This window comes from Miniopterus schreibersii, assembly GCF_964146895.1.
Source record: "Miniopterus schreibersii genome assembly, chromosome: 19".
Lineage (NCBI taxonomy): Eukaryota > Metazoa > Chordata > Mammalia > Chiroptera > Miniopteridae > Miniopterus > Miniopterus schreibersii.
In genome coordinates, this window is record NC_138119.1 from 8,190,255 (window position 1) to 8,210,614 (window position 20,360).

Here is a 20,360-nt window from a genome sequence, read left to right on the forward strand (position 1 = left end):
GAGGGTGGGGCGAGACGGTGAGCCCACCACCACATTCCATGTTCAGTATTGTCCCTCCCTCAAGAGCGGTGCTCAGCAAACTCCAGCTGGTGGGCCAAGTCCAACCAGTGCCTCCTATTTTTATAAATAAACTTGTTTGGGACACTGCCTCACCCAGTTGTTTAGATATTGTCTACGGCTGCTTTCCCACAAACAGCAGAGTCGAGTGTTGCAACCGAGACCATCTGGCCGCAGGGCCTGAAATATTTACTCTCTGGCCCTTTTCAGAAAAGGTTGCTGATCCACGCTTGAGCTGCTCCAAGTGGTGTCAAATAGTCTTCTCCCAGAAATCCTGTACACAGAATGCTCAGCTTGGCTGAGTTGCTAAACTACTCTGATCCCAGTTCCTTGATCTGTAAAATTGGGAGATAATAATGATCCCCCCTTATGTTGAATACAGGGGTTGCCAAAAGTAGGTTTACAGTTGGGATACAAATAAACAATACAATAATTAATAAATAAGAATATAAGAATAAACTCTGTGTTTCACTCACTCACAACTGTAAACCTCCTTTTGCCCACCCCTGTATTAGATAAAATAGCTCCCATAAGCACCCAGCGTGGTACTTGGCATATAGGAGGCTGTCTCTAAATCACCATGGCTATTATTGTAGAATTCTACTTACATCTTGCTCTGGCTTTGAGGGGATTTGCCGACGGAGGGGAGGCGGTCTAACCCTGTCTGCAAGTGTAGACAGACCCATATCCAGAAAATGTAGCCATATCCCTGACACTGATCGATGACCTAAACTAAGCCATTCTATTGAGTTCAGTTCTTCTGGGGACTAACTCCAGGTCGTGGACCTCGGGGGTCTGAAATGTCAGGACTGAGCAGCTCTTCTCTGTTTCCCAGACCCTGGGCGCCCCCACCCCCTGCATGCCATCTGGGGTACCTCTGGTGCTCCTTGATAAACTCCACGAGCTCTTCCTCTGTATAAGGTTTGTCGGGGATGGCAATGGGCTCGTCCATAAATGGCTCATAGAAGTCAACTTCATTCATCTTCAAGGACAGTTTCTTTGCAACCTGTGATGATTGGAAGGAGGACAGAGTTTCCTTGAGGGCTTCTCTCGAGTAGCAGCGGGGGTCGGCCTGTAAGGCGTGTGTGTGCTCTCTGGCAGACTTGAGAGTGTGTGTATATTTTAACTTAAATGTTACAGTGGTAAGAACTCGGCACGTAAGGCATGGCTGAACCAAGCAAAGGAGGACAGACAGGGAGGGGGAACCTCTCTGGCCAACGGGGTGCAAGCAGGGCCGGGGAGCGGTGGGAATGCAAAGTGGGAAATGTGATTCTACAGTCGCCATCGCTCCCCTGAATTTGCCAGGCTGGGGGAGAAGGAAAGGTCAGCCGAGATGCTCAGTGTTCTTGGACGTATGGATTTAATGGAATCAGTTTTGATAGAACAGGTAGTTGATGGGAACCATTTAATGCATATAGGTACCACCCGGCCAGCATGGCTCAGTGGTTGAGCATCTTGAGCGTCGACCTATGAACCAGGAGGTCACCATTGGATTCCCCGTCAGGGCATGTGCCCAGGTTTCAGGCTTGATCCCCAGTAGGGGGCGTGCAGGAGGCATCCTGTTGATGACTCTCTCTCATCATTGATGTCTCTCTCTCCCTCTCCCTTTCTCTCTCTGAAGTCAATTAAAAAAAAAATACTTAAAGCATAGAGGTACTCAAAATCAGGGGCCAACCCATTAATCCTTCATCATCCCATAAACTCTACTTGTTGTTTAGGTTGAAGCATGGGCCTAGGGTTGTCTCTCAGCGCTGCGCTTGGGTGATGGTTTCTCGGCTCTGGGAACCGCCCCCTTGGTTAACAGAAGGTGAGCAGCCGTCCTGGTTTGTCCAGAGTGGAGGGGCTCCCTGGACTCAGACTCTCAGAGCTAAAACTGGGTTGCGCCCAGCGAGCTAGCCCCAGTTGCTCCCTATACAGAGAAGGAGCCGGGGAGCCAGGTGTAGCCTGGAGGGCACCTCCTCTCTTGATTAAGTGGCCCCACAGTCTTGGGGCAGAGTGGTTGCTGTGTTCGCCTGCAGACCTGCTGAACTCAGAGCCTCTGTCTGTGAAATGACTTGAGAGGCCTGGAATGTGCCACGCACTGGAGAAAACCAAATGCTCTTCTTTCCTGGTTCAGAGCTGTGGTCCCAGAAAGCGCAGGATGAACAGTGGTTCCCTTGAAACCGAAGAGGAATTGCCTGAGAGCTGATGCCCGGCTGTGATAACCCACTGCCCAGGGCAGCCAGGACTAAGTGGGGAGGGGGCGGAAATGGGCGTCACAAAAGCTCTTACACAAGGAGGTCCATTCTGAGGGTGTCCCTGTGGTTTTTGTCTGTGACTCCTATTAATTCCAGGTCACTATATTCCCAAGGACATTTCTTATAGTATCTAACAAAGAAACTGGCATTCAACTCAGAGCTCAAGAAAACAGGCCATGTTAAGAGCCACAGTCAGCCAAATGAGATTTTGGGGTCCTAATGATTTTATTTTAAAGGACAGGGCGGTAAGGTATTTCTTCTTATTCAGGGGGTGGTACGGATGATGGTGGGGGAACAAGAGGGCAGGGCATGCCCTAGCCGGTTTGGCTCAGTGGTTAGAGCGTCGGCCTGTGGACGGAAGGATCCCGGGTTCGATTCTGGCCAACAGCACATGCCTCGGCTGCAGGCTTGATCCCCAGCTCCAGGTGGGGCAAGCGCAGGAGGCAGCCGATCGATGTGTCCCTCTCACATCAGTGGCCCTCTCTCTCTCTCTCCCTCTCTCTCTCTCTCTCCCTTCCACTCTCTCTGAAAAGCAATGGGGGGAAAAAATCCTGGGGCGAGGGTTAAAAAAAGGGGGGGGACAATGCAAGTAGCAACTTCTACAGCCAGCACCCACGTTTACACACCGCTCTTCGCAGAGCTGGGCCCGGAACGACTCGCGGTCCTGGCTCTCTGACCTCGCTTACTGCTCACGGGAAGTGGGAGTGACGGGCGGAGAAAGGGGTGGGAGTGAGCACCGCGCGCTTGCCGGGGCCCGCGTCTTAGGGCGATTCCTTCCCGAGCCCTCCCTGTGACCGTGTCAGGGAAAAGCTGGCCTTCTAGGGACTTCACAGATGATGAGCCTGAGGCGCAAGTGAGGACGCAGCTCGGCAGGATCATCTGCCCGGAGGGGGCAGAGCCAGCATTGAAACCCAGTTCGCCAGTACGCCAGCTTTTCCTAGAAACTCACCTTTTCCCTGACCCTGTAAAGAAAGCTGTGTGTCCCTATCAGTGCTCCACTGTCACTGCATGTGTTTAGTGAGATGTTTCCTGTTGCTCTGGAGCGTGCTCTCAATTTGCCCCATCACAGTCTGGTGGAATTTAGGCTTCCTGCAGGTGAGAAGAGCTCATCAGAGCTCTGGGTGCACCCACGTGTGTGAATATACGTGTGTGTGTGTGTGTGTGTGTGTGTGTGTGTGTGTGTGTGTTGGGGGTGGGGGCTGTCTCTGGTCCTTGGATGCTAGTGTCCAGGTCTGCAGTGTGAAGACCATGAATGTGAGGTTGGGTTGTGATGTTGTTTCATTTCATTCTGGGGATCGCTGAGCAAAATTTCAACTTTCCAGGGCCAGGGCCCAGGAATCCATCATTTTAAAAGCTCCTTGGGGGATACCAATATGCACAGTGTTTGGAAACGACTAACTCCCAAGTCTACATCAGCAGCCCTGACTGCCCACCCTCTTTACATTTCCCCAACTCATAGCAGTCCCCCATAGCCACGGTTTCAGTTACCCGCTGTTTCAGTCACCTGCACTAAATCACGGCCCAAAAATATTCAAAGGAAAATTCCAGAAATAACCAATTCATGAGTTTAAATTGTATGTCATCCTGAGTGAGGTGATGGATGCAACTATGCCTGCTGGACCCCACCATGTCCACTGGGTGCTGTCTCCCACACCCCTAATTGACGGGTGCGAGTTCTTGAGTCCTACATGGTGCTGAGTCCTCTCAGTGGGACAGCCTTTCCCTCTGGCTCCACACAGTGGTGGAGAGTGTTTAACTTTCTCTTTCTGAATGTCATGAGGCCCCACAAGGCTACACAGACAATGGCACCTATGACTCAGTGTCATACAGGGTTTTAGTGAAGAGCCTTCTGAGTTTTTAATTGCAGCCTGACCTCACCTTCTTTACGGGCCACAGACACGAAGCCATGTGCTGGGCTGGCGGCACATCTGAAAACCGACCCCACCCTGCAGACTGACCTGGGTTGGGATCTCAGCACTCCCGTGAATTCACTGGAGACCTTGGATATTACTTAACCTTTCTAGATGTGTTTTTCTCATCTGGAAAATGGGTGGGGAGAGTCTCACTTTCAAAGTTGTTTAGAGGACTGGAGATTGTGTTAGTCCAATATATCAAATTGTGCCCCCCCCGAAAGCTCTGGATAAGCAGTAGCCATTTTAGTGGTACCCGGAGCCACGGTAGAGTACCCCCACCACAGTGGAACCCAGGTAAAGTTCCCATTGAGTCAAGGTCCCTCCATCGCAACTGTTCATTGGCTTATAAAGCACTTTCCACATCCAGGAAACAAAGAGCCATTGAATTATAGACGAGTGCCTCAGTGACATCTCCCGAAGACGTAGGTCAATGCCTGTCCCCATTCCATCCCTCACCCAGAAGAGGGACCGTGTGACCCCGGGGAGGGAGGGGACAGCTCTAAAAAAAGGAAGCAGTGTTAGTGTCTGGCACACTCTGGTTCACCACTTTTCATTGGATATTTTCAGAAATACCCCTACATCTTCTGAACGAAACACCCTTGCACTCATCTCTCGTTCATTAGGGACACACCGCCACATTTCTAACACGGGCGGAGGGTGGTTAATGTTGCTAAAAGAAAAGAAAAAATGGTGGGACGTTCGGACATTAATACTTCGTGCCTACAGAAGCAGTCAAACTGGGGCGTCATGGGTACTCACCCCTTTGTCGAAGGTCGCGAAAAATTTGATGTAAGGCTGGAAATGTTCAGCTGCCTCTTCAAAAGCCTTGTAATCTAAGAGGAAAGAGATGGAAGGAGAGACATCTTCAAGGTGCACACTGCTGACACTTTTCCTTTTTAAATAATGTAGAGAGTGGGGAGCCAATTAGTCCTAACTGGATAATTATTGAGTAGGTATTATTTAGATAGATAATTATTTAGTACCATTTCAATCCACAGTTCCCCTGAGGAGTTGGACCTGATTGACATTCAATCCCCCAAAAGCACTCTTGGCCACACTGTTGTATGTTTTATGAAACTGGTAGATGGGAAGGAGAAAACTCAGAGAGAACCAGGGAAAGAGAAGGAATTGTCAAGCTCCGGACCAAAAGAAACAGTTCTTTCTCGGAAACTCACCGCTGGTGGTAAACGTGCCCTCTGGAGAGAGTGCAGCCTGGTAGGGAGGAAGATGACGGGAGCAGAAATGCACCCCAATGAAAACGACAGCACAGAAGCATTTTAAACTTCTTAGCAGGAGCACTCTTTTTAGTAGATCCTAGTTTTTATTTCCTTCTTTTTAAGTTTTCCCTTTTTTATTCTGACCCCTTAAAATGAATCAAGACCACCCTTGACTGGCCCCAAGCTGGAGCGCAGCCGGTGAAGGGAGGCCTGAGGCGCGCGGGTGGGCCGCGCTGTGCCCTGCCACACCCAGGCGGCTACCTGGTCACGCCATTCGGGTTCAAGCCCTAGATCTGGGGGTGATAATGGCAGTGGTGCTGCTGGATGCTCCAGGATCCTGGAGTCAATGATCCTATGACTCATTCCTAACAGGAGTGACCTTTTGCATTTCATGGAATTCCATATCCCTTCGTCCTCAGAGGATGAGCTTTGTAGAATTCCAGGAGCGCGAAGCATTGTCTAACATTCAATCAAAGACATTTCAAGAATAGCGCTGGCTCAGGGGACACCGAGATGAGTGAGGCGAGGCCAATGGTCAAAGGTCCAGGGAGCGCTGCCGACTCTTAAAGAATCACAGCGCAGTGTGACAGTGGCTAGAACAGAGGTGGGCACAGTAAACACAGGAGAGAGGGGCGGGAGAGGGTACAAGGAACCCATGCATACCATCCACATTCACACAAACTCATCCTCACGTAAGTGATTGCGTTGTCACGAAATAGGTCGCCTAGGCTGACAGTCGGAGTAGATGAGTGGAGGGGAAGAAGATGGGTGGGAGATTTGGAGAATGAATAGAGGGACGTGGGAGAGGTTAGAAAGGGAATGGTTCAGGCCATGGCTAAGTCATTTACGTCTATTCAAAGCAGCAGCGGGCTCCATCAGAATCTCTGTTCCCCCTTCCCTGTCCCCTTTGTCGCTGATGAACCTCTCTCTACCTCCTGAACTCCTACCCTGATGGAAGGCACGGCCTAGACCTGCGTCAGGAGAACTCCTTTCTTCTCTTGGGGAGCCAGTCTGTATCCTCACGAGGATGGAAAAGTGTGGGGCAAGGTAAATCCCAGGTTGGAGCTTCAAGCTAGGGTTGGACCCTTAGTCTCTTGCAAACAATTGTCTACAGGAAACCTGGTCTAGTCTTCTATTCTGATCTCATGAGAAGCACCCCAGACGAGCCAGCATCTGTGTAGAAATGTGAAAATTGAAATAAAGTCACCTAAAGAACTGGGGCAAACTCCCTGGCTGGCCACCTTCCCCAGCACACTCTTAAGGAGGGTGAATAGAGGCTTTTATGTAGCAAATGAGGAGACCATTCAGTTGGGGGAGAGAAAATTGGTGGGTTGTTGAGATGACTAAGGATGCCAGTTGGCAGATGGGGTAGAGACACGGCTTCACAGATAATTTCAAAATATTTTGGAGTTTCCAGAAATAGCCAGAAGCAGCCCTTATTTGCACTTCCCTCATGTACTAATGCTCCCAGATTCTCTTCCGTAGTTGTGCCCACTCCCTCTCTCCAAGGCTGAGACACCAGAAGAAGGCTTAACTCACTGGGCTGTGCTGCCAAAGCAGCCTAAGAAAAGGTACTCAGGTAGTTAGTTTTGCTGGTCCCTTCCCTTCCTGATCCCTCCTGACTCCTGCTCACCACCCTCTCACCCCTTGATGAGTTGCGCTGACGCTATGATATGTTCCTGTGCCCACCCAAATGCCGGCCGCAAAGCTTTCAAAGGGGATACACCCAAGGGTGTGGTGTGTTGCAGGCGCCCTCGGTGGTCAGCCGGGTTGGCCAGCAATTTCCCACATTGTGCTGCAGCTGCTAAGCCCAGCCCTACCCCAATTTTCCTCTCATGCTGTCCAAGTGACTGAGAAGCTCTCCAGCTGGTGACCACAGGAGCTACCGGTGTCAGGGAGACAGCCCACTATTTGCCCCATTTTAGGGGAGACTCCAACTGGTGGTTGGGCAGGTGGGAAAGTGGAGGAAGGGCTTTTATATCTGCTGTAAAACACTCACCCCCCTTCAAGGCCGGAGGACGTGGCCCAGCCTTAAGGTTCTTTCAGCTCCCCTGACGGTTTTGCATAATCAATGCAGGTGTCCCATTGCCCTGGGTGCAAGGAAGACTCTTCCTCTCTTCTACCCGGCACAGGACATGCCGATAGCCCATCATCTTTATGGAAAACCTGATGTACCTTGTTGAGAATCTAGCCTTAATCTGACAGGCTGGGGTTGACAGACAACTTACATTCTGAGTCTTCGCTCTTGAAAAAGCCAATGAGTTTGATCTGGTCCTCAATGCGTTCAAAGGCTTGGACTTCCAGTTTGTTGCCGATGACCTCCACTGGGTCTTCAATGAGCTGAAACACCCCACACACGTACACACAATCGGTTCCTTCCCCCGGAATCAGGCACATATGCGGAGGGCATTGGAGGGAAGTAGCGGGCTTCAGTTGGTGCCTCAACATCCATCCCACCCTCCCCGGATGAGTACATCAGCAGCGCCTTTTGAGGACTTGACTTTAACTCAAGGAGTAGGCTGGTTGGTCTGGGGCAACTCTATTTCTCTTGCCATTTATTGGTTCAGGAATGGCATGAGACCCAGTTCTGGTAAATGAATCTCCAGGGAAGAATTGCTGAAAGCTTTAGGAAAGTTCTGCTTTCTCTTTCAGGCAACAATGGGAAGCCAGATGTTTCCCTTCCCTCTCAGTGAATATTAATGAGGAGATGTGATGTATTAGCTGTGCTGCTGGCTACCTTAGAACCAACTTGGAAAGAGCTTGGGGACAAAGTGAACACACTGAAAACAGCATTATCCATGATTTACAGAGAAACATGGAGCTAGAGCCCTGATTTGATCAAGTCTAAAATCTACTCTCACTCTGGACTTCTATCTGTGAGGGTCAATCACGTATCCTATTGTCTAAGGTAGCTAGAGTCTGGTGTCTGTTACAAGCTCCTGACAGCCTTGGCCTTGCTGGTAGAGCCAGGACAGTGCCACGTTGGCTGAGCTGTTCAGTTGCTGCCCTCAACTTTTTTAGGGCTTATAGTTATGTGTCAATGAAAGGGCCAAGGAGAATCTATGGACACTTTTTCATAGGACGTGACCTTCAACTCACTTTGACTCTCTCTCTGGGTTTTTGAGGCTGTGGAGAAAAGGCTAGAGACCACTGTGGACCCGCCGGTAGATAAAAAATCATCAGTATGGATGTTCTTTTTCTGTACAGGACTCCGTGCTCAAAAGCAGCTTGAACTTGACTTCACAGCTGCTATTGAAAGTGTGAGCTTATCTAGGGATAAAATATTTTTATAGTGTTTGTTCCTCTTTTTGCCTCAGCATATGGATCTGAGGGCAGTGCACCTCCGTGGCTGAGAGGAAGAATGATATGAGGGCTCATTAGTCCTGCCCCATTTTATCCTGCTCTGAGGATAACTCAGCTGATTGATTGTTACCCCTCTTCCTACTGGTCTTCAGGTGACTATCCATCTCCTCCTCACACTCCTCAACTCCTGTTCAGAAGCACCGGAGCAAAGCCAAGGGGATTTCAGGGGAAGTTAGTGTATAACTGCTAAGAGAATTAACATGTTACTACTACACAGTTCTGATCTCTGAGCCTCTGATCACCAATAAAAGCATTTCTAAGGTGACTTAAGGGTCAGCTTCCCAGAAGTAAATAGCACTGGGATGTAGGCTCTCCTTGATTTTTTGTGAAGCCTGAGAGACCTGTCTTAGCCTGAGTCTGGTTACCCAGCTTCTGCGTTCTCATTTAAAGGTTTTACTTCCCCCTATATTTGAACCCAAACAACTCCACGCAGGGCTCCTGTGCATAAATGCTTACGTCCAAGAGAAACTCCACCAGGACATCAGCTGAAAACTCGCCGTCAAACTCAATTGTGCGTTCGCCCTTCAGGACGTACAGGCTTCCTTCTTCATGAAAACCTGGGAGGAAGAGAGAGTTCCCAGGACAAGATCATCCTGATATAGGAAAAACCGTCATCCCGCCGGCCAGGTCAGGGCAAGCAGAACCAGCCTTAACCCTAGGACTGGCTCCCTTGACACCACACTTCTGAAGCTCTCCCAAAGTGGAAATTTAAACCAAAATAGTCCAGAACCAACAATGCCACCTGGATTTTCACTTAAAAGAAAAATCTGTTCTCCATCCCAGCACTGCTTTAATTTTCCAAAAATCCTGTGACCCCATCCCCCTTATCACAGCGTTTTAATGCCCACTGCCCACCTGACTCCTTAGCCTGCTATCCAAGCCCTTCCACAGTCTCATGCCAGCCCCACCCTGTCCAGATGCCCTTGGGTAGACCTGTGCTCCTTTGAGAACTGCTCTCTTAATCCCTGTCTCCCTTCGCTTCTTGCCCACAGGCTGATCTGACAGGGTGCATAAAAGAAAGGCCACATGATCCTATACACGTGGTTCTTCTTGCTCCTCAAGTCTGGGGCGACCCCTGCCTCCCTCTGCGATCTTGGTCTCAGTTCAGGATTTATTTTTCCCAGGAAGGCCACCCCAGTGTCTCCTGCCGGGATTGATCTTCTTTGAGATCCATGTACGTGCACTCACGATAGCAGTAAGCTCCCTAAGGGGAGGGCCATTGTTGTCTTGGTAGCTCAGGGCGTCACACGGAGCCTGGACACACTGGGCGCCCCACCAGGGTTTGTGGCCAGGACGAGCAGCTCGCTTTTCCAGGGAAGCTGGATTCGGCACATCTCTCCCCAGTAGCTGAGGGTGCTGCGAGGGCGGGGTCTGCACCTACTTTCTACCCTCCGCGCTCTTGGCATGAAGCCGTGACTTTAACAGATATGTCCAGCAAGGCCGAAAGAGCTGCGGCTGCCATTTAGTCCAACTGCGGGCGTCCTTAATGCCTTAGATTAATTGTTTTCAAACTCTCTGTTAGCTGGAGAAAGCTTTCTCCAAATGAACTCCTCTACGTATCCTTTAGGGAAAGGGAGACTGCCCCACAACCGCTCTGTCCTGGGGGACATCGGAGGATCCCCGGGCGCACCACCGAGCACCATTTCTAAACCTAAAGGGGCAGTGAATCATGTACCCTTGAACCTGGCAGCGGCCGATCCCAAGGGCACCGCAGGGACTGTCAGCCAGTGTCCTGCGGTTGCGTTTTGCTCCGAGTGAAACCGGTTAGGAGGCTGTGGCACTGGTTCAGGCACAGCCCAGGGGAGACCCACTCAGGCAAGCGGGAGGGAGGATGGAGACGAAGGCGCAGGTTCGCAAGCGCCACTGTCCCGGGGACTCCGAGGACCGGCAGTCGAGAGGAGCCTGCCCGCAGTGCCCCAGGCAGAGCCTGGGGAGGGACCGGCTGAGGCTTCGCAGGCCCCTCGCGCCCTCGGGGAGAAGGGCCCTGGGCCGCTCCTCTGGACGCTTGCCCGGCTAGTCTTCCCTACATTTTTAGGTCACAGGGACTCTCACGTCTTCCCCAAACTGAATTCACTGGAAATCTAACTTCTCTTTAGAACAGTGGGAAGGGTGAAGACTCAGGAATCGGTAGGTGCTGGGGAAGAGAAAGAATTCATTCAGCGGCTTTCGACTAAGGAAATGGTTGAACATGCTTTGCTTTCCTGCTCAAGAGAAAAAAATATTCCTTAACTTGTCTCTAGAGAAAGAGATACCTCCGACATCCTTAATAATTCATTATCATTTTATAGTCAGGAGTTCTTGCTTGTGTCCAACCTAAGTACTGTCTCCTGCAATTTAAATCCTAAAAAAAAAAAAAAAAAAAAAAAAAAAGCTGGTCTTCTTGAACATAAAATAGAAAATAGTTGTTTGTGATCCTCAGAGATAATGAACTTCCATGTACCTGAAGGTATTTATTGAAGCACCACTAATCTCTCCCCCCATGCTTACTGCTCTGCGTCCAATTAACCTCCCTTCAAAGGTCCTGTTTTATAACCTCCTGCGATGGCCGCTGTTCGCTGGTCATGCGGAAAACGCAAAATGGGCTGTGCATGGCGGGGTGTTTGAAAAGCAGAGAAGTTACCTATTTTCTCGCTCCTTGGGATTAGCAGTGTAAGGATCTTAGAGTAAACTTGCGCGTGAGCATGACCTACTGACACGGAGATCGCAGCCCGCACGGCGCAGTCGCTCACGCGTAACTCATCGAAATCCTCCCTCTCATCCTCAGTGATAACGCCCAGCTGGGGTTCAGCCTTTCATTTAGAAACCACTGGGACATCAGAGTCACTACCACGAATGCCGTGTGTGTCGGAAATAACAGGTGCTGGAAGGAGAGACCTGACCTCCCTCAGAGACCACCGTGGTGGTGAGATAGAGAAGCCGGCCTTTTAACTCTAGGATCTAAAAATAAAGGTTTAAATCTTTAGTGTCAGTTTCTCCAGGAAGGAATCCTCTTCATCGCACTGATACAAAGATACACGAGATGATTCATGTAAAACCATTCAATTCAGGCCGGTACTTACTTTTACGAAACTCTTCTACAACCCAAGACTAGGCTATGCAAGAGCCTAATAATGAAAATAATATAAAGCCCAGTTATCATGCATGAAACTATACTTTTTTTTGTAAGACACTTTGTTTCTTCCTGATAGATCTCAAAAAAAAAAAAAAAAAAATCACACTTACCCAGTTTCTTGGCAAGCTTGGCTTCTTTCTTGGCATCGACCATCACAAAGCCTATGTCTTTATGTTCCAGGACTTGGGCCACAAGCTGAAGGGAAAGACAGGGAGAGTAAGTGAGCCCAAGGCTGAGAGATACAGACCATGTCATGGGATAATGTTTGAGGTTTTCGGGAGGGTTTTCCTTCATACTCCCTGTCACTGTCACCAGCTGGAGCAGTGGGGAGGATTCTTGCTTATCCCCTCCAGAGACGGATGACTCAGCGGGGTGAGTGCTGAACCAAGGAGAGAAAACGTGAGGACCGGCCCCAAGAGAGAAGGTTTGGAAGACTACGTCTACTCTCCCACACCCTTCTCTGTCCTTGGGGTGGATGAAATTTGAATTGGGAGAGAAGAGAATCAGAAAGGAAAGGAAGTCCTCGGATGCTCATGGATACCTGACAAATGAGCCTGGGTGGGGTGAGGCCACAAGAGGACACCAGATAGGCTGGAAGACCTTAGAATAAAGGAGACCTGTGTCCCTGACCTCTAAGCATAGTTCTCGAGTCTCCCCACTCGTGGAGTAGGAGTGTCCATTGGCGTTTCGGGCAAATAGACCTGAGCTGGCCTCTGAAGTTCTCCTGCAGCCCTTGGAGAAGAGGAATTGGTAGGACCTGCAGGTGAAGACAATCCAGTGGTGATCTAGGTGGGCAGATGGCCAAAGACTCCTCTGAGTGGACACCAACCCAGATGACACCAAACACAAGCTTGGGTGAGCTCCTGAAACTTAGACACAGGAAAGTAGGGAGACCCTCCATTGACTGAAATCTGATTCCTGCCATCTGGCTGGATGGGAGCTTAAAAAAGAAACGGAATTGAAGCTACCAGAGAGATCATGAAATGCGAGTATTACTTTTCTTCAGTGAAACTTTAAAAAAAAAGATAACTGTAGATGAACATGCAGTTCTAAGAAGTAACACAGAGAGATCGGGGGCTTTCAGGATGGTGTGGCCAAATCCAACAATTTTGTAACAACTATGGCGCCAAGTGGGGACTGGAAATATCAGGAGGGAGGCTTCCTGGGCCTCAGCGCCAGCAAGCAGAGAATAGACCTGGGGTGGGGCTCGGGAACCTACCTTTTCATAAACCACACGACCATGCCCCTTGATTCTGATGTAGCAGATTTCATGCCACACTCTGGGAAACACTGTTAGAAAGGTGCTAAGGCGTAATGTTTTCCAGCCGTGACCCATGGGCCCCTGCCTGGCCCTGTGGGCCCCTCTACCTTAGGCAGAGAAGAGAAATACTAATATTACTGAGAATATAAGAAATTGACTCTGAAAATTAAACACAGAATTTAGCTCTGATCTCTCCTAAGCTTACACCAATATGTTTTGATGGCTCTTTAGTGGATGCAGATGTGTGCCTCTCCTAGGCATGTCAGTCATAGCCTTCTAATTCCCTTATTGCTTATTGACTTTTGAAGACATGTGAGTGGAGGGGAAGGCACTATCTCAGACAAACTCAGTTTTTTCTCCTGGTTTCCTGTTTAACTAAGCATAGCCCCTCACTGTCCTAGGCCTGGACGCACAGACAGAAGCGGTAACCACAGATGGGCAAGAAAGCACACTAGCAGGGCCTGCTCACCTCCTCCGTGGCGCACTGACCCACAGTCCCTGCAGTGTCCCATCACTCTCACCTCCCACCGTGATTAGGCCCAAAGCTTGCCCACTTGAGCTCTGTCATCACTTCCGTCAGCCCTAGCAAGCACCTTGCATGAGCCTAAGCCAAGGGTGACCAGGGCTGGCTGGCTGCACCCCAAGAGAGAGCAGTGAGACTTGGGGGTAGGGCAGGAGAATGGTTATGGTGAAAGCCCAGGGCCTTCTGGGCTGACTCCTGACCCGACCCATTCCCCTCAGGACCAAGATGCCCTGCTGGGCTGGTAGAGCAGGCCAGACATTGCCTGCCTCTCATGTTTGGCTGGATCTCACCTCCGCCTTTGCCCTGGCCCTGAATCTCCAGCTCCTATGTTCCTTTCTCCACTCTGCTAAGCCCAGTCCCACTGCTCACTGCACTTGCTGCCAGCCCTGGCCGCCCTTGGCTGCAAAGCCCAGCTCCAGGTCATGTTTCACCCCAGCCTCCTTTCTGTGAATTCCAGGAGCTCATCGCAGAGACGCAGCGCTGAGACACTTATGTCACAGTCGTGAGCACTGTGCGTCTCTTCTGTGCTATGCATCCTTCCTCCCTGAGAAGGACCCGATTTGTGCCTCTCTCGTATCTCCTACAGTTCCTTAGAGACACTCAGAATTTGTATGAAAAATGGACCAGCCCAAGTACTTCACAAATTCCAGGGACATTTGAGCCAAAGAGAAAGAGGCGACTGCCACCAATTACAGTGATTCGGAGTTACAAATAGGGGAAGGAGAAAAGGTAGCCCCTGCGTCCCCTAAACTCCAGAAGACTGGAGCACTCTTCAGATCTGCCTGCAGTTTTTCCCTGTTGGCTTACAGTCTTTCCGCTGCTGGTTTTGTTTGGTTGGTTGGTTGGTTGGTTGGTTGGTTGACTGCTTCTCAGACGGTCTTACCTATTGTCCACCAGGGAGTGTAATTGTTACTCTCTTTGCCTTTGTACATTGAATGTATTAGATTTCACATCCATGTTGCACGTGAAGTAGCTTTTAAATCGTAATTTGAAGGGACCATGCTCCTCTGGTGGGTTCCACCTTCAGAGTATGACATGAGTATTTTTAAATTCAACAACTTTGTACAGAAATTGAGAATTCTGGCTTTCCTTGAGAAATCAGAAAAGATGGGCCCACATCGCTCACTGCCTTGCAGCAAATAAATAAGTTTCTTAAATAAATGAATGGATAAAAGAGGAGACTGCTGGACCTTGAGGGAGGAGGGGTGTGTGGGTAGGTGGAAGCAGCAGGGAGTCCCAGGAGGAAGGAATGGCACAGCAAAGGTTTGGAGGCCCCACAGGGGAGTGTCGGAGGACAGGCTGACTTCCTTGAGCAGGGGGCTTCTTTGGGGACACGCAAAGGAGTAGCGTCCTCGTGAGAAAGAGTGTGAAGGACTCTGAATGTTTGGACTAGCAGTTCTGACTTGGGAGATGTTGGAATAGAACAGAACATGGTTAGTTTGGGTTTGGGGAGGGTGATCTGGGGGCATAGACCCGACAGATAGAAAGGAGAGTGGAAAGGAAAGGTGACCAGCTGGGAGGCAGATGCCACAGTTAAGTGGGAGGGGGCTGGTCTCAGACAGTGGCAGGGGGTGGAGACGGTGCAACTGGTGAGGTGAAGTTACAAAAGGAGAGTCCGGCAGACCTGATAACTCTTCCTGGCCTTGGAGAGAAAAGGGAGGGAAACCAAAGGAGAGGAGAAGGCAAGATGATGCCAGGGTCTCCGACCGGGACAGAGTGAAGGGCTGAAGAGTGACGTCAGGAGGGCATCCCAGAACCAGGGGCAAGGCTGTCGGCCTGGACTTAGGGGCAGCAAGTTCATGGCAATGGAAGTCCAGCCAGGAGCTGGAGGTGCCAACCTAGGGCTCAGGGGAGAGGTCCCGAATGGAGCTGTGGAGGTGAGAGGTGCAGGCCTGAGGGTGGCCAGAGTAAGAAGCGGCAGAGGACTGTGAGAGAAGCAGGGAGGGGACAAAGAACATTGTGCCGTGACTCCAAAGTCTCGGGTAGAGAGAACCTTGAGAAGAAGTGGGTGGCGGGATCAAGTGTTGCAGGGAGTCACAGGGGGTGGGACCCCCGTGAGGTCTCTTCTTTCAGGACGGGTAAGTCACCGGTGACCTTTAGAGAGGAGCTGGGACAGAAGCCAGAACACTGGGAATTAAGCATCTGAGTGGTGGCAAGGACATGTTAGAGCAGGTGCGGGTCACTTGTTCAAGAGGTTTACCCATGAAAACGGGGACACTAACACAGAAGCACCAGGGGACACGGTCCCCGGGCTGTGCGACTGCTCCCTGGGCCTCAGAGGACAGCACCTACAATATGCCAGGGGCCAGGGTCGAATCTGAGGACTGAGGAGCCCGGGGGGAAATGTCACAGATCTTTGCTCAAAATGAATGTCCCTCAGGCCACTCATTAAAAATACCCTGGCTGCCATCCTGCTCTGCCCATGGAAGCTAAGAGCCCAGCGGCTGTTCTCACCCACTGTCCCTGATACCATCTGGCGGCATGTCAAGCAATTCAACAACTGTGTGTCCTGCCCTGAAACGGGAGAGCTGACGCTTATCCCCCGGTAATCTCCCGTCGCTTTCCACCGCCCTCAAACAGCCTGATCTATGTATAGCTCGGGGTGGGACGGGATGCGTCCACCCAGGAGGCAGGGGAGGGGACGGAGCAGCTATTTTATGAGATTCGGGTGAATACTGGGGCCTCTGGGGGCTGGTTTGGGTGGCCTCTGAAAAAGCCTTGGGGGCGAGGGAAGCTGTCCATTTTTCTATTTTGTGCTATAACTTTGGTCAATGCCAAAGTAAAGACCAAGGGCCACTGCTGTTCTTAGTGTGTTCTTTCCACTCTACCACATTGAGAAACACCGTAGCAGCAACATATTGGGTGTTTACTACCTGCCAGATACCGCTCCCACACCTACTATGAATTATCTTATCGAATCATCCCCAAACCCACATGAAATAGAAGTTTGCAGATGAGGAAATGGAGGCACAGAGAGGCTAACCAACTTGCCTGGACCACACAGCACTGAAGCGACAGGGATTCCAGCCCTGACATTCTGGCTCCAGAGCCCAAGCTCTCGTCCATGACATCCAACTCCCTACACCTGGGCCTCACGGGGACCTGGGCCCCAGTCCTGGCTCTGCTGCTTGTCAGCTGTGAGACTCTGAGCAGTCACATTCGCTGGGTACCCTGAACCAGGGTGGCTGTGTGTCCCTGTAAGGTAGAGGCAGGTGGGCATGTGAGGGGGTGCCTGTTGCCCCACCTCCCTGCCAGGTGCACAGCAGATGGTGAGGAGAGGCCTGCCTGGCGTGGGCACCGGGCAACAGGCAGGCGGGCGCCGCTGGAACAGGCGCTGGGCACTGAGAAGCGCTCTGGCCTCTCTCCTGTGTGCCTGTCCAAACAGAATCAGCTCGTCTGGGTAAAACCACATCCAGTTTACAGACCAGGGAGGCTCCGTCATATGGACTCGGGACTGCGGGGGGCTAGCTTTCTTGGGGGAGCAAGTCATTTTAGATGCAAAGGCTGAGCTGTTTATCACACAGAAATCCTCCATACCAACCAGCGACGCCCACAGTGCGAAAGAGCAGGGCTGCTGCTTTGAAGGAAAAGTCTGGGGATTCCAACAGATTTCCTGTTTTATTTTCCTGCTTTACTTTACAATAGTTCTCACAATAGTTTTATAGTGGTGACTTTCATGGTATCTCAGGTCTCCACTGAAAAATGTATGACTGTGACGGTTGCCAGATGGGAGGGGGATTGGGGAGCTAGTTACAGAACAGTCATGGGGTGTAAAGCACAGGGTAGGGATCATAGTCAGTAATATTGTAACAACTGTATATATGATGCCAGTGGGTACTGGAAACATCAGGGGCACCACTTTGTAAAGCATATGATTGATCGTCTAATCACCATGCTGTACACCTGATACAAAATAATAGTGAACGTAAACTGTAATTGAAAAATAAAGTTAAATATGTATAACTTTGACGGGAAGTCTCCCTCGGGGGTATGATCACTACACATCCTATCTGGGCTCGAGTCTGAGGCTCTGGGGCCACAGTAGTAGGAGAAGGTCCCAATGGTCTACAATGTTCTGAATCAACAGTGTGTTCGCCATGTTGTCAAATCCATTTCTCTGTTAATTCTATACGTGGAAGGAAGGATTTGCCGATAATCGATACAATCCACGCTCTTGCAACAGCACGTCTTGTCCCTTCGCCATCTCACCAAGCACCGGGTCTATGACTGAGCCGCGCGCAGCGAGCCCTCGCCGCGGGCCAGGGCGCCCGGGCTCTCAGAGGTGGCAGGGCGAGGGACAGCCTGCGCACACGCCTCCCGAGGGCGGGGACGCGTCTCCCAGCCGAGCCAGAGCCAGCCCGGCCTCCGGGATCTGTCGGGGCGCCTTCGGGCAGCGAACAGCTGGAAGGGATGCCCGACTCCTGCGCGCTGCTGTTCTCAGCCCAGTGTTCCCACATCCCCCCATCTGCAGATTTACTTGACTCTGGCAACTCCATTTGCCTTCTCTTGGGGTTGGAAATCAAACCTCTGGGACGTTTGCCAGAGCTAAATAGGTTTGGAGGCAGGTCCGCCACGCAGTGCCCAGAGGTTTCTGCCAGGCTGTGTATGTAGTGGACTGAGAGTCCCACGGTTAAAAAAAATCCGTTTTAACCATATTTCAGTGGGATTAAGCAAGGATGACAAACAGGTTCTTGAGTCTGACAAATTCAATCTATTTTTTACTATCATGTTCAATTTTTTTTTTAATTAATTTAAAAAGAAATCAAGGATAACTGTATCTCCCATACAGGCAATGTATGTACAATTCCTTGCCTTTTCCTTTTCTATCCTTCCATCTATCCACCCATCCACCCACCCACCCTTCCATCCACCCATCCAGCCACACATCCATCCCACCCACCCATCCAGCCACCCACCCGTCCTTCTAGCCATCCATCCAGTCATCCATCCATCCATCTACCCATCCAGCCATCCAGCCATCCAGCCAGCAATTATTAAGTGCCCAGTAGGTGCTGAGCATTAGTCTCTTTACTCGCACTGCTCATTCTGGCTGAACACATAGTTCAGCCGTACAGTTAAACATTGCTCAAGTGTAGGTGAAAATCCAGAATACGAACGAAAACCACTTGTCCCTTTGTAAGCTGGCACAGCTCATGCGTGTGAAGCAACCCTATTCAGCTGTTCCTCCGTGCAGAGAAAGGAACGCGACACTTGCAACCAAATAGATATGAGTTCAAATCCTGGTTCATGCTCTGCAATTTTCTAGCTTTGTGATTTGGGGCAATTTCTGCTTAACTTACAGGGTCCTTGCTGTGCATGTAATAGGAGAATGTATTTTAAGAATTTAATAAAGTAACAAATGAAAAGCACCCGTTAGGTATGGTTTATGGTAAGTTCATAATAAGCACTATTTCCCTTCTCCTCCTTCTGTCCATTCAGCATTCACTCAGCAAACACCACTGAGTGCCCCCTGAGTCAGACACTGGTCTAGGTGCTGGGGTCCAGCAATGAAGAGAACAGAGTCTTCGCCTCTGTGGATTTACAGTCTACAGGGGTGTTGGACAAGACGCAATGGGACAGCCAAGTGCCCTGGGACAAACAGAGTAGGACAGAGAGGATTAAAGAGTGTCGGGAGTGTGATTGATATAGGTGGTCAGGGAGGTAACTTCTTTGAAAAGGTGACATTGAAGCATGGAGCTAAAGGAAGTGAGCTCTTATCAACAGAAGAACACTCTGTTGATACCAGGGGCCGTGTCTGTGTCGTCTGCATTTTGTAAGCAGCATGAAGACTGAATGAATGAACGAACGAATGAACGAACAAACGAATGAATGAAAGAATGAATGAACATTTCTATTTGGGTGCTCACAAGACTTAGTTTCCCTTTATGGAACACTCGCCAGTTTGCTTTTAGAAGCTTTCCCATGGTTTCCTGTTAAACGTGTTGACATCTCAGTATTTCATAGTTGTCTACCTCCGGGGCTCTCAAATTTGTGATTTCTTTTAAAGAAAATGCAGTGTGACATGGCAACCAAATAGATGCCTTTTCCTCTCTTTCTGGGGGTAAATTCTGGACCCCAATGAAAGATTACTCTGCTGGACTCACCATCTAGAAATTATTAGAAAATAACCTGCTTCTCAGCCCTGAAACATCGGCCCTAAGAATAACCCTTCCTGCTGGTAGACAGGCCATTTCCAATCACTTGTATGTGATGACCCTGCCGTTTCATGCCCACGAGGGTTTGGGAGAAGGCTGCCGGGAGGGTCCTGTGTGGATGGCAGCGGGTTTATGTGGGGAGCTAAAGTGAGACCTCCTTCAACAGAAAGAGCAGAAGGTCCTCGCGGAGGGGACACCGAGCGGCAGCCTCGGACCTCCCACCCTAGCCAAGCCCTGCTGACAATCATCAGGAGTTCCTCCAGGTGCTGTGCACCCAGCCCTGCTGGCGACACAGCTGAGTCGTCAGACCCGGCTCACGGGCTGAGCCTTGCACCTGTCTCACTGATGCCAGCAGAGTGCGTGCAGGGGCCAGGACCGCCTTCATCGGCACTCGTTGAGTGGCCTTGGGCAACTTGGCCTCTCTGTGCCTCAGTTTCCCCATATGTAAAGTGGGGATAGTAACCACACCCACGTCATAGAAATATTGTAAGGACGAAACCAGCCAGCATGCACCAAGTGCTT

At 50.4% G+C, this 20,360-nt stretch overlaps 1 protein-coding gene across 1 annotated transcript in view; it reads right to left on the reverse strand.

The window, feature by feature from the left end:
- The window catches only part of CASQ2 (calsequestrin 2), a 36,439-nt gene that overhangs the window by 13,684 nt on the left and 2,395 nt on the right, over positions 1 to 20,360 (reverse strand). Inside the window, exons 2-6 of the mRNA XM_081121964.1 lie at positions 12,010 to 12,094; positions 9,244 to 9,344; positions 7,653 to 7,764; positions 4,967 to 5,040; positions 933 to 1,063 (exon numbers count right to left, since the gene is read on the reverse strand). Of these exons, the coding sequence (XP_080978090.1) occupies positions 933 to 1,063; positions 4,967 to 5,040; positions 7,653 to 7,764; positions 9,244 to 9,344; positions 12,010 to 12,094 (503 nt within the window). The remainder of the gene's footprint in view (positions 1 to 932; positions 1,064 to 4,966; positions 5,041 to 7,652; positions 7,765 to 9,243; positions 9,345 to 12,009; positions 12,095 to 20,360) is intronic.